The sequence below is a fragment of the Nyctereutes procyonoides genome, unplaced genomic scaffold (genome assembly GCF_905146905.1).
Source record: "Nyctereutes procyonoides isolate TBG_1078 unplaced genomic scaffold, NYPRO_anot_genome, whole genome shotgun sequence".
Taxonomy (NCBI): Eukaryota; Metazoa; Chordata; class Mammalia; order Carnivora; family Canidae; genus Nyctereutes; species Nyctereutes procyonoides.
In genome coordinates, this window is record NW_026575040.1 from 3,186,381 (window position 1) to 3,199,254 (window position 12,874).

Below are 12,874 nucleotides of genomic sequence, written 5' to 3' on the forward strand. Positions count from 1 at the left end.
AGTGTAAGAATTCCAGAGAATTCCAGAATACTTCCTTGGGTGAAAAAGCTTGGCCACAATACTATGAATATATGGTATTATGCTACCTTTGTACTAAAAAGGAATGGAAAAACTAACTACCTGTAATCGTATTTGCTTGTAGTTAGATAAAGAAATTCTGGAAGGATATGTAAGAAATTAATAAAGATAGGTATATGGGCATGAGAAGTAGAAAGACAGGGACAAGGTGGGAGTGAGACATTATGTATCATTTTCTTTCTTTTTTCAAATCCAGGTAAGGTACGTGCAGGACATGGGCGGCAAGGTGCCATACATAGGGTATTATGTGAAAATATAGGATATGCACAATTACAATCTTAGGTAGTATAAGAAATCATTGTGATGCTGGCTAATGGAAGGCTCATATGAGGAATGGAGTAGGGAGGGATGCTAGGTGAGTGTCCTCCCTACCTCAAAACAGTGGTTCTCAACTTAGCTATAAATTATCATCACCTGGGGGCCAGGAAAAAAATTTTTAGGTACAACTTATATACAGTGAAATGCAGAAATTGTGAGTGTACAAAAGTTTAAAAAATTGGAGTACAGTTGACATATTTATCACTTTCTGTGTTTTTATTTCTGACAATGTGACTGTATTACTGATCTAAAAAATACAATAAAATGTCCTTTTTTATTTTTCAAGCTAAACATATGGGGATGCAGTACCCAAGGCAATTAGGAGTTGGCTTCTAGTCCTACCTATAGTTCGCCGTGTCATGTAGCCCTGAGTTAAGTCACCCTCTCCCTGGGCCTTACCTTCATCCTGTACAACAGAGGGGGTAAGACTCCATGCTCTCTCCTAGCTCTAAAATTCTCAGAGGCTAAATCCTGCCTCCTCCAGGAAGTCTCTCCAGATTGCCTCTGTTTATAGCAATCTCTCTCTCCTAAAGGCCATGCATGGCAAAGCTAGGAAGGCTCACCTGACTGCTACCACCAGACCTGCTTTCCATGGATCAGTCTGGCGTGCACATCCTTGACAGGGAGGTGCACGCACACCTGGATGAGCAGGATGTGGAGGAGACCAGATGCCTGGTCCAAGAAGGAACTCAGGAAACTTAGCCCGAAGGAGAGGAATCATGCCTGCAATCATCCAAGAGAGCAAGCCAAAGGGGTGCCCCTGCATTTTCACCCAGGCAAGCAATCTAAGAGCAATCCAGAGACAGGAGTGGCCGCCTCAAGAATGAGTGACCTTTAACTTCCTGGAGGTGTGTGTGTGGACAGCCACAGGTCAAGGGTGCTGCAGAGGGAATGCCAGAATAGGGGGGTTATGGACACCTCCAAATCCTGAGAAACTATGATTCCTGCATATATGCTGCTCCTGAAATCACACCAATGAAACCCAAGCTGCTGGGCCTGAGGTCTGACTCCTGGCCCCATTCTTGCTCCAGGAGCCAAGTGTAGGGGGAGAGGAAGGGAAGGCCCCTATGTCGATTCCAGGAAAAGGCACACGTATCTGGGGTGGGGTACAGGATAAGGGAGAGGTCCTCTACCACAACTATCAGGGCCACCCACCAGCGACCGCCTTCTTCACCTCCTGTCCACCCCTTCCCGAACCCATCAAGTGCCACTCTGGCATTCAGCAGCCCAGAACCAGCCAGTTCACCCAGCCTTCCTTTCTTCCCTCCCACCAAAAGCTCCAGTCCAGCCACCTGCCATCCCTCTCAGGCGCTCTCCCTCCTCTACTGCCTGCAGACATGGGGACAAGAAGACTGTTTCCTTCCAGACGCAGGGGAACTCCGGAGCCGCCGATCTGCTGGACCATACCGCCTCCCCTTCAGACCTCAACCCCTCTCACCTGGTCAACGTCTAAAGAGTCCCTGGGAGTGCTGGCAGCGTCTGGGCTGGCTCTCCTGGGTACAGCTAGATCTGGAGAACACAGAAAAGGTCAAAGGCAGGTCAGGGATATTTTGGCTTGGGCCGGTGACAGAGGAAATGTCCCTGCTGCTTTTCCTAGAGTCTTATGCTTCAGGACCTCTCACGGCAACGGGGCAGCTCCGTGGAGGGGCTGCCATGTGGAAGGAGAGCTCCCTAACTGCAGTGAGCATGAACCCAAAAGGGAGGGGGGAAGCAGAAGAGAACAAGCCCCAGGCGCACCTGTCCATTTCTTGGCCGCCACCAAGGCAAAGTGTGAACAATCCTAAGGCTGTTATTGCTGCTCACTTCTCTGCATACAGTGAGAGCGTCACGGTACTCTTATGACCCACAGCTCCTTTCCCTGCCACTGCCCAGTTACGATACCAAAGACAAGATGCTTAAACTCTGTGGGGGTCATTTCCTGTATATGGAGTAACATTCGCTGCCTCATGGAGGAGGCACGAGTCCATGACCACTCTAGGATTATGCTTTTATGGGCCCACGTCCACCAGCCCCAAGGGCAGGAGAGAGGGAGCTGAGGGAGCCCCCATGGCTGGCGCTTGCTCAGATGCCTTCAGATTCTGTTGCCACCCACCCCTCTCCCAGTAAGGGCGTCCTCACACCAGTTATCTATCTAGAGCTCAGATTTCAGCCTAGAGATTTTTGTCTAAGGGCTTTTAAAGGTTCCTCGCTCTGGGGGCCCTGTTGGGCATCTCTTCCCCCAGTGTCTTCTGAAAGCCCCCCACCCCCTCCCTGACATCACCAGCTCATACAGAGTCACCACAATTCCTGGATTTGGACTGCAGAGCCAAGCACTACCTCATCTCCAGCTATATAATGTGTCCCATCTGTGTCCTGGTTGGACTGGACAACTCTTGAGCTCAGGAACCGGCCTGCTGTCTACTTCCCAAGTGCCCAATACCAGGCAGGGCCCACGAAGGTGGGCAGTTGGTCCAGATGACAGGCCATGGAGGAGGCAAAGCATCTCCTCCACTGAGCCACAGCATGGTTTTGGGTAAACATCCAACCACTCAACAACCAACCAACCATCCAAATTTTGGGGGGTAAAAATCCATCCAAGGGGACAGCCCGGGTGGCTCAGCGATTTAGCACTGGCTTTGGCCCAGGGTGTGATCCTAGAGACCCAGGATCGAGTCCCACGTCGGGCTCCCTGCATGGAGCCTGCTTCCCCCTCTGCCTGTGTCTCTGCCTCTCTCTCTCTCTGTGTCTCACCTCATGAATAAATAAATAAAAAAATATATTTTTAAAATAAAATATTTTTTTAAAAAATCCATCCAAGGGAGCAGGTTTTCTCTGCTCCCTTCTGCTCTAACTTCACTGCTGACTGCTCTGTTGCTAGATACTGGGCTTAAGAGGAACTTCCTGGAGTGGTTCTCTCTCCAGGGCTGAACTGATACTGCATCTGGTTCTCAGCTTTGTGTTTTAACTTCCCTGAGGATCGCCACATCACAGCTCATCCAAAAGGTCTTACAAATTGGTAAAACGTGACCCCCCTTGGGAGGCCGCAGACCCACCCCAGGGCCTCCCCTCCTCCTTACCCTGTGCTCTAGAATCTACCATGCGAGCAAACCAGAGACTTCATGTGTCAAAAGCCACAGTTTCCGCTTCTGCCACATGCAAATGGCCCCTTCCCCCCTCCCCCCACCCAGGGAGCAACAGCAATGCAAAAGGATGCAAAGAGGCGGGCGCTCACCTCTGCCCCCCGTGATGCAGGAGACAAGCTCCTGCAGGCGCACTTTGAATTCCTCGAAGCCGTCGGTGCGCACGGCCGTGTGCAGGTCGCGGGGCTCCTCCTGGCGCAGGCGGCCGAGCGCGTCGCGCAGGAAGCCGTGCATGTCCAGCACCTCCTGGTCCGAGGCGTAGAGCTTCATCCTGTGCACCAGCGCGCTCCCCGTGCGGATGCGCTGCAGCACGGCCTCCAGGCGGCCCATGCGGCCCGCCAGCTCCTCGTAGCAGCGCTGGTACCGCGCCGTCACCCCCGCCAGCAGCTCCTGCTCCCGCGCCAGCACGTGCTCCACCAGCTGGCGCACCTGCGCGTGGATCAGCGCCTCGGTGTCGGCGCGCGCGCGCGGCCCAGCTGGCTGACGGCCGAGTGCATCTGCGCGTGCGCCGCCCCGAAGGCGCCGTCCTGGTCCCGCAGCACCCGGGCCATGGTGTCCAGCTCCTCCTGGCGCTGCTGGATCTCCGCGCTGATGTCGCACTTGAGCTCGCCGTGGCTGCTGTCCAGGAGCGCGCACGAGCAGCACAGCGGCTTGGAGCAGCCTCGGCAGTAGATGCTGCGGACACACGAGGCCGGCGCGGTTGAGGGCTCTCCTGCCCCCCCCCCCGCCCCCAGCTCCCCAAGGGAGACTCCCCTTCGAGGGTGATAAAACCTCGAATCGTGGCATGTTCCCCGGTTCCGTCTGTGGCCAGTGCGACGGTGTCCAAACCACCAATAAAGCATTAGCACATGTAAAGGTACTGAGGTTCCAACCGCTAGCCTCCCCCCAGCCTCCCCCTAGCCTCCCGCTAGCCTCCAGCTAGCCTCCACCCAGCCTCCTGCTAGCCTCCCCCTAGCCTCCACCCAGCCCCCACCTAGCCTCCAGCTAGCCTCCACCCAGCCCCCACCTAGCCTCCACCCAGCCTCCAGCTAGCCTCCACCCAGCCCCCAGCTAGCCTCCACCCAGCCCCCACCTAGCCTCCACCCAGCCTCCAGCTAGCCTCCACCCAGCCCCCAGCTAGCCTCCACCCAGCCTCCAGCTAGCCTCCACACACACAGGGGATCAGCTCTTCACACGCTTCTGAACTTCCTTTCCCTTCCTGCTAGGCAACCAGATGAACGTCCAGGTGCCTCCTTCCAGCCCTCTGTCTGCTTTCAACCACTTTGCACAGATAGCCAGGCTATGCAGCTGCTCGCAGGATCTTAAGGAGCTGATGCGACGCATCCCGTGTAATCCTCACTAGAGTTTCAGAGGCGAGGAGAGCTACCTAAGTTACCCTCATTTCACAGGTGAAGAAACAGAGGCCCTCAGAGGTTAAATAATTGCCCCAAGTATCTACAACAATTCTAGTAGGTTGATACTTGGTTTACAAGAAAGATCATGCTACAAATGAGATCATGAGTCATGACTCTGTAACTTCCTCCTCTAATTTAACTTTTGCTTAGGACAACATTCCTGGAGGTCTGATAAGTATGGGTCTAACGTATTCTCTTTAAAAGCTCCCTTAAAGGGGATCCCTGGGTGGCTCAGTGGTTCAGCACCTGCCTTTGGCCCAGGGCTTGATCCTGGAGTCCTGGGATCGAGTCCCGCATCAGGCTCCCGGCATGGGGCCTGCTTCCCCCTCTGCCTGTGTCTCTGACTCTCTCTCTCTCATGGTCTATCATGAAGAAATAAATAAAATCCTTAAAAAGTAAAATAAAATAAAGCTCCCTTAAATTCCATGTGTACCACAACTGATCCAGTCAGTCTCCCGTTATGGACAATCCAGTGATTTCCTATTTGTACTCCCCCCACCCCTTTTTGCCAATATGGACAATGTTAGGCTGACTTTATGTGGCCTAACACGTCTTCTGTTCTATGAAATAGGTTACAAATAATAGGAGTGCTAAATCAAACCGTATGCATGCTTTTAGTTATTTAATATATTTTAGCTAGCAGACACTTCTATGGCATTATTATAAACATTTGAGGAATATCAACCCTTTTAATCCTCCTAACAGTCCTACAGAGTAGGAATTATTATATCTTCATTTTTTTTAAAAGATTTTATTTATTTACTCATGAGAGACACACAGAGAGGCAGAGACACAGGCAGAGGGAGAAGCAGGCTCCATGCAGGGAGCCCGACACGGGACTCGATCCTGGGTCTCCAGGATCACACCCTGGGCTGAAGGCAGCGCTAAACCGTTGAACCACCTGGGCTGCCCTTATATCTTCATTTTAATGATGGGGAACCTGAACAAGAGGTACAATGACTTGTCCAAGGTGACACAATTAGTGAGTGATAGACTCCAGAGACAAACTGTAGTAGGCAGAAAATGTACTAATAATCCCCAGAACCTGTGTATGTTACCTTATATGATGGCAAGGACTTAGTACATGTGATTAAGTTAAGGATCCGGGATGGGAAGATTATCTTGGATTATCTGGGTGGACCCAGTATAATCACGAGGATCCTTATAAGGAAAATAGAGGGGGAAGCAGGCAGGTGTGAGGAAGAAGATTTGATCATGGAAGCAGAGGTCTCATGATGCTATCCTGCTGGCTTTGAAGATGGACCGGGGTCATGAACCAAGGAATGCAGGCAGCCCCTAGAAGTTGGAAAAGGCAAGAAGACAGATTCTCCCCAAGAGCCTCCAGAAGGAACACGGCCCTACTGACACCTTGATTTTATCTCAGTGAAACCCATTTCAGGCTTCTGACCTCCAGAGGTACATAATAATAACAACTTTGTGATATTTCGCTATACCTTTCTCTTCCTACCATCTTGGGGCCTGTGGAGGCTTTTTTTTTTCTTTTTTTAAAAGATCTTATTTATTTATTCATGAGAGATACACAGAGAGAGGCAGAGACATAGGCAGAGGGAGAAGCAGGCTCCTCGCAGGGAGCCTGATGTGGGACTCGATCCCAGCACCAGGACCATGCCCTGAGCCAAAGGCAAATGCTCAACTGCTGAGCTACCCAGGCTTCCCAGGGCCTGTGGAGGCTTGCTGGGAACAGGACTCTTAGAATGACAAGTATGTCCACAGAGCTGTGGTCCAAGGCCGTGTTTGCTGGCTATACGTGGGGTTTCCAGAACCAGAGGGAGCACACAGATCTTCTTAAAATTGAAGGTGTTTATGCGTGAGATGAAACTGAATTCCATCCAGGCAAGAGATATGCTTACGTGAACAAAGCAAAGAACAACAGAGTGACTCCCAGTGGCAAACCAAACCAAACCAGACTAGTCTGGGGAAAAGCAATTCATGAAGCAGTGGCATGGTTCATGCCAAATTCCCAAGCAACCTTCCTGCTAAAGCCATTGGCCATAGAATTCATGTGATGCTGTACCCCTCAAGAATTTAAACTTACAAGTAAATACATAAAGGTGTAGAAAAGAAAATCAATTTGTAATGTTTTAAGCTCCTAAATTTGCAGTAATTTGTTACAGTAGCCATAGGAAACTACCATAAAACCCCAGGCAGTCTGGCTCAAGTCCATGGTCTCAAACACTCCACTGCTGCCTCTTCAACACTCCCAGGAAAATATTGTTAGTCATTTCCCCAGAAATATTGCTGTAATTTGTTCTCACTAGCAACGATAGCCCACCTGAGGCCAGGAGAAAGGATCTTAGCTGGAGCCACTTTGGCCTCTGTTACTGAGATCAATTTGTCCTGGAACTGCCAGCAGAGACCCTGCTGGCCAACCTGACTTCAAAATTGTGGCACCAGGCACAGGGCCCCAGCTTCACCAGCTCTCAACCTCCCCACATCCCCCGAGAAGGGAAGGCCTTAGAGCTTGAACCTCTTGATCAAACACAGGAGACTTATTCCAGGCCAGCAGAGGTTTCCTGGAGAGCCCAGAGTATGAGGGAATCATGGGGGCTGCCACTGGGTCAAGGGCCTTCAGCTCCTTCCAGCCTCAGGAAATATGATGTGACAGAGACCCAGCAGTAAGAGGCAGGGCCAGTGACTGATGTCAGTGGCAGCTGAAGCAGAGAAAAGAGCTGGACAAATGCAGATCTGACCTCGGCCCAGCACCCTGGGCAAATACCTAACCTCCTTGCACACCTCAGTGTTCTTATCTGTAAAACAGGGATAATCCCCAACTCACATGGGAGTGGAGTAGAGGATCAAATGAGAGAAGTCCTACATAAATGTTCTCAACAAAGACTGTGATTATTGTAATTGACTGAAATATTCCTACTCAACCAATGATACGAGTAACGAGAAATGCTGAGCAATTATGAAGAGAACTAGTAACTCTGCAGAGGGCAGCTTGGCACCAGCCATCAAAATCACAATGTTTTTATCCTCTGGCCCAGCAATCTCTCTTACAGGTATCTGTTCTATAGCTCTATCTCTACGTCTTTGAAACAACATCTGTACAATGTCACGCAGTATGTAAGAGCAAAAAAATAGAAACAATGCTAGGCAATATGTTTTATAAATTAGGATACAGCCTTACAGTGGAATCTTATGCAGCTTTAAGAAACCACAGAAGCTCTTTATATGGAAAAATCTCCACGGTAAAATGAGGATGATAATAGGAATGATAGAAAGATTAAATGACCTAATATATATATATATATATAAAAGGTTAGAGTAGTGACTAGCATACAATGATGTTCAATATTTGTACTATTATAATGTATATTTTATTTTATATTTTATATATCTGCCTTTGGCTCAGGTCATGGTCCCAGGGTCCCAGGATGAAGCCCTGCATCAGGCTCCAGCTCAATGGGGAGTCTGCTTCTCCCTCTCCCTCTACCCCCTACTTGTCCTCTCTCTCTTGCTCACTCTCTCTCAAATATTTACTTAAGTAAATAAAATCTTATTTGAGAGAGAGTGAGCAAGAGAGAGAGGACAAGTAGGGGGTAGAGGGAGAGGGAGAAGCAGACTCCCCATTGAGCTGGAGCCTGATGCAGGGCTTCATCCTGGGACCCTGGGACCATGACCTGAGCCAAAGGCAGATGCTTCTCTGACTGAGCCATCCAGGCACCCCTATAATGTATATTTTATTTTATTTTTTTTAATATTTTATTTATTTATTCATAGAGACAGAGAGAGAGAGAGAGAGAGGCAGAGACACAGGCAGAGGGAGAAGCAGGCTCCATGCAGAGAGCCTGATGTGGGACTCGATCCAGGGTCTCCAGGATCACGCCCTGGGCTGCAGGCGGCACTAAACCGCTGCGCCACCGGGGCTGCCCTATCATATATATTTTAAATTTAAAAAATCAATAAGATGCTACCTATTGTGTAAGAATGAAGTAAGATGGAGTTAGGAATAGATGGGGCTAGGCAGGGCAAGATAAGAGAAAGGCCCAGAGTCAGGCTCCCATAAATCCCAAGGACACTGAGAGGCCCCAGAGTCAGGCTCCTACCCATCCCAAGGAAACTGAGATAATGCAGCAAAAACAGAAAAAATAAAAAATAAAAATAAAATAAACCTGGCTCCCTAACTCCAAAATGTTAGGGAGTATCTTCCTTTGGTGGTTAGATGGACAGACCAGACCCCAAGACAGCCATATGTCAATAACTCAAGACAGCACAAAGAAATCTCAAGGCTGTGGGCTCCCTGGTTTGGTTCTCAATAAAAGGCCAGCCAGAAAGCCTTCAGCGGCAACCCTGTCGGGACCCCCCTCACTTCTGAGATCTTTCTCTGTATCTTGGCTTAATAATCTTCTATCACTTTACTCACTCTCTGTTTGTCCACCACATTCATTCTTCGGCTCTGTGAGACAAGAACCTAGCTCTTCCATATCAAGACTATATTCAGGGGCCCCTGGGTGGCTCAGTGGCTGAGCATCTGCCTTTGGCTCAGGTCATGATCTTGGGGTCCTGGGATCGAATGCCGCAGTGGGCTCCCCACAGAGAGCCTGCTTCTCCCTCTGCCTATGTCTCTGCCTCTCTCTGTCTCTCATGAATAATTTTTTAAAAAAAGACTATACTCATATTTGGTTGTATCTACATAAAGACATTTTAGAAGGACACACAAGTTGATAAAAGTGGTTCTGGGTGGGGCAGGGCAGAGGTGGAATGAGACATTTCACTGTTAAGTCCTTTAAATGGTTTTTATATTTGGGGTGCCTGGCTGGCTCAGTCAGTTGAACGTGAGACTCTTGATCTCGGGGTTTTGAATTCAAGCCCCACACTGGGGGTAGAGCGTACATTTAAAAACAATTATTCTAATGAAATCTTTTGACTGCTTTCATGTTTGAACCTTGTGAATGGATGCCTATTTTCTAAATGAAAGAAGAGAACACAAGTCAATGTGGGCAACCACATAGTGCGCAGAAATAGAGAACTAAAGCTTGCTGTCACTTTCCCTGCTTTGGACCCTGGGAAGGGCTGAGTCTGAACTCAGCCTCCCTTCCTTAGGAGGAATGTTCCAGAGCTACCTTGGTGGCTCAGCAGTTGAGCATCTGCCTCTGGCTCAGGGTGTGATCGGGGCCAGGGATCGAGTCCCACATCAGGCTCCCCACTGGGAGCCTGCTTCTCCCTGTACACCTAGAGTGGTCTGGCTGGCGGTAGAGCAAGACTTTCTGGGTTGACCCCAGTCTCTGCTAGGGACTTACTCTGAAGCCCCATCTCCCCTAAATGGGTCCTCCTAGGGCAAGTGGCCACTGCTCCCCCACTGGACAGAAGCAGACAATTGGCAGCAGGTTTCCGTGAGGTGGTTGGCCTGCATCAGACTCCCTGGGTCTGAAAGCTCCCAGCCTTCTGATAAGACCAAGGTGCAGACCATAAATTGGAGTGGCTCATCAACGGGCTGCCCCCCGGGACCAGGACTTCCTTGGCTTAAGATTCCTTCACCCTCATTCAAGGGACCCTCACTGAGCAGCACCTTTATGCTTGGCACTTTGCGGAAGGCAAGGTGAGGTGGGCACATGCCCACAAGGAGCTCCATGACAAAAACCAGAACTTAGACACAGACATAGAAAATAGCTCTGAAGCAAAATGACAGTAATTTGCTCCTGGATTACTGAAAAGAATGAACTAAAACAGCATAGAATTAATAAGAAGTTGCTCCAGAAAGTGGCTGGAATATTCCAGAATTAAGAGTCGAAAATCACTTAATTCTAGCCCAGCAATTCAGATGAAAAGAGATATGGAAAAAAATTTCGATGCTCTCATTCACAAACAGCAATTCACAAATGCTTAAAAAACAAACCCAAGGGATCCCTGGGTGGCGCAGCAGTTTGGCGCCTGCCTTTGGCTCAGGGCGCGATCCTGGAGACCCTGGATCGAATCCCATATCGGGCTCCCGGTGCATGGAGCCTGCTTCTCCCTCTGCCTATGTCTCTGCCTCTCTCTCTCTCTCTCTGTGACTATCATAAATAAATAAATTAAAAAAAAAAGATTAAAAAAACAAACCCAAACAAACTGTAGATGTAATTCTAGCAAAAAGTATACATATGGAAAAAAAAGACAAAACTACTGAGAAAAATCTAAAAAACAGGAAGATGTACCCAGGTCCCAATGGAGGAGGCTAAATATTAATGATTATCAATTCTTCTCAAGTTAATATAAAGGGTTAAGGGAATTTTAATCAAATCACAGATGAGATTTTGAAACTGTACTGACTGATTCTACATTTCACAGGATAGAATAAACAGATCAAATAGTTAAGAAATTTTGGGGAAGCCAGTGTCAGGAAGAATTTTCTCTGCCAAGATAACATAGGACAGAATGTCCATTAAGAGAGTACATGTGGGGGTACCTGGGTGGCTCGGTTGGTTAAGCATCTGGCTGTTGGTTTTGGCTCAGGTCATGATCTCAGGGTTGTAGGATTGAGCCCCATGTCGGGCTCCGCACTGGGCGTGAAGTCTGCTTAATATTCTCGCCCTCTCCCTCTACCTCTTCCCCAAAGCACATGCTGTCTGTCTGTCTCTCTCTCAAATAAATAAATAAATAAATCTTTAAAAAAAAAAGGGGGTATGTGTGGAGCTAGTCGCAGAGTAATGAGAAAGATGAGCAGAACAGACTAGATAGTCCTGAAATAGGCCCTGTCATCTATAATAATGTGATATTTTATGAGATACAAAAAGCATCCCACACTAATGGACATTAAACAATTCCATTCAGCAACTGGAATCGAGAAAACTGGCTACCCAGGGGCAAAAAGCAAGTTAGAGCTTGCTTCATATATCACACTTCATCACATTTGTGATGGGTCACGGAATTAAAGATGAACCCTAACAATATGCTAGTTGACTGTTTACTTAAGATGGTAAAGACCTATAAACTCTGAAGAAATGGAAGAAATCATACAATCGACGGATGCGACTACCTAAAAATTCAAAACTACATATTTTCTGGAAAGACATTCACAACTGTCTATCATGAGAAAAGCAAGTTACGGAATGCCACACACTGTTCGTTTTGGTTTAGATGATTATAGAGATCCCAAGAGGGAGAGAAAACAGTCTACATTGATGGGAGTTAGTCACTTCTTTCTCTTTTTCCCTCCCTCCCCCTTTTCATCTATTTAGATCTTCCAAAAATTTCCATAATCACTTCAAAGTGAAGGAGTTTGGGCTTTAAATAGAAGGCAATGGAGACCTCAAAAAACATTCCATCTGGGAATTACAAAGCTCTTCCTCTTCTTCCCTGAGATGGGTTGTTTCCCTTATCCATTTATGACTGTTCAGTGAACTGACTACGTTGTTAATATTTTTTTCATTTTTTATTTTTTAAAGATTTTAAAAAATTTATTTATTAATGAGAGAGAGAGAGAGAGAGAGGCAGAGACACAGGCAGAGGGAGAAGCAGGCTCCCTGTGGGGAGCTCAATGTGGGACTCGATACCAGGACTCCAGGATCATGCCCTGAGCCAAAGGCCGACACTCAACCACTGAGCCATCCAGGTGCCATGTTGTTAATATTTTAATAAAAGCCTCACATTGGTGGCAGCAGAGGCGACTAGTGACCCCGTGTGAACAAAGCTGTTCTCAGGGATCCATGTGCATTCATCTTCCTTAAGTTCGATCCTCGTCCTGTTTCCAAAAATGCATACAGGCTCGTCCTGGGGCCAACAGGGATGAATTTTACCACAGACCGTCCAGGTTAGCTGACTTCTGGGGGACAAGGAGGTCCTCAGTGGGCCTGACATGGAGGAAGGCAAGGAAGGGGGCACATGGCTGGGCCTCAGCACGCGGACCCTCTGGCCGTGCTCACCGACCACCTGCAGCCAAGCAAGAGCGGGGCGCCCGGGCCGAGGTGAGCTGGTGGCCCACCTTCGGACCACAGACGTGGCCAGCCTGTCCTCCCCAGAGAG

General features: G+C 48.6%; 1 protein-coding gene and 1 pseudogene across 1 annotated transcript in view; one reads left to right on the plus strand and one right to left on the minus strand.

The window, feature by feature from the left end:
• PML (PML nuclear body scaffold) overlaps positions 1-12,874 on the minus strand; it is a 45,994-nt gene that overhangs the window by 17,546 nt on the left and 15,574 nt on the right. The window contains 3 exon segments of the mRNA XM_055319644.1: positions 1,835-1,905; positions 3,608-3,983; positions 3,986-4,190. Coding sequence (XP_055175619.1) covers positions 1,835-1,905; positions 3,608-3,983; positions 3,986-4,190 — 652 coding nt within the window.
• Positions 6,397-7,268, plus strand: LOC129506201 (60S ribosomal protein L35a-like; annotated as a pseudogene).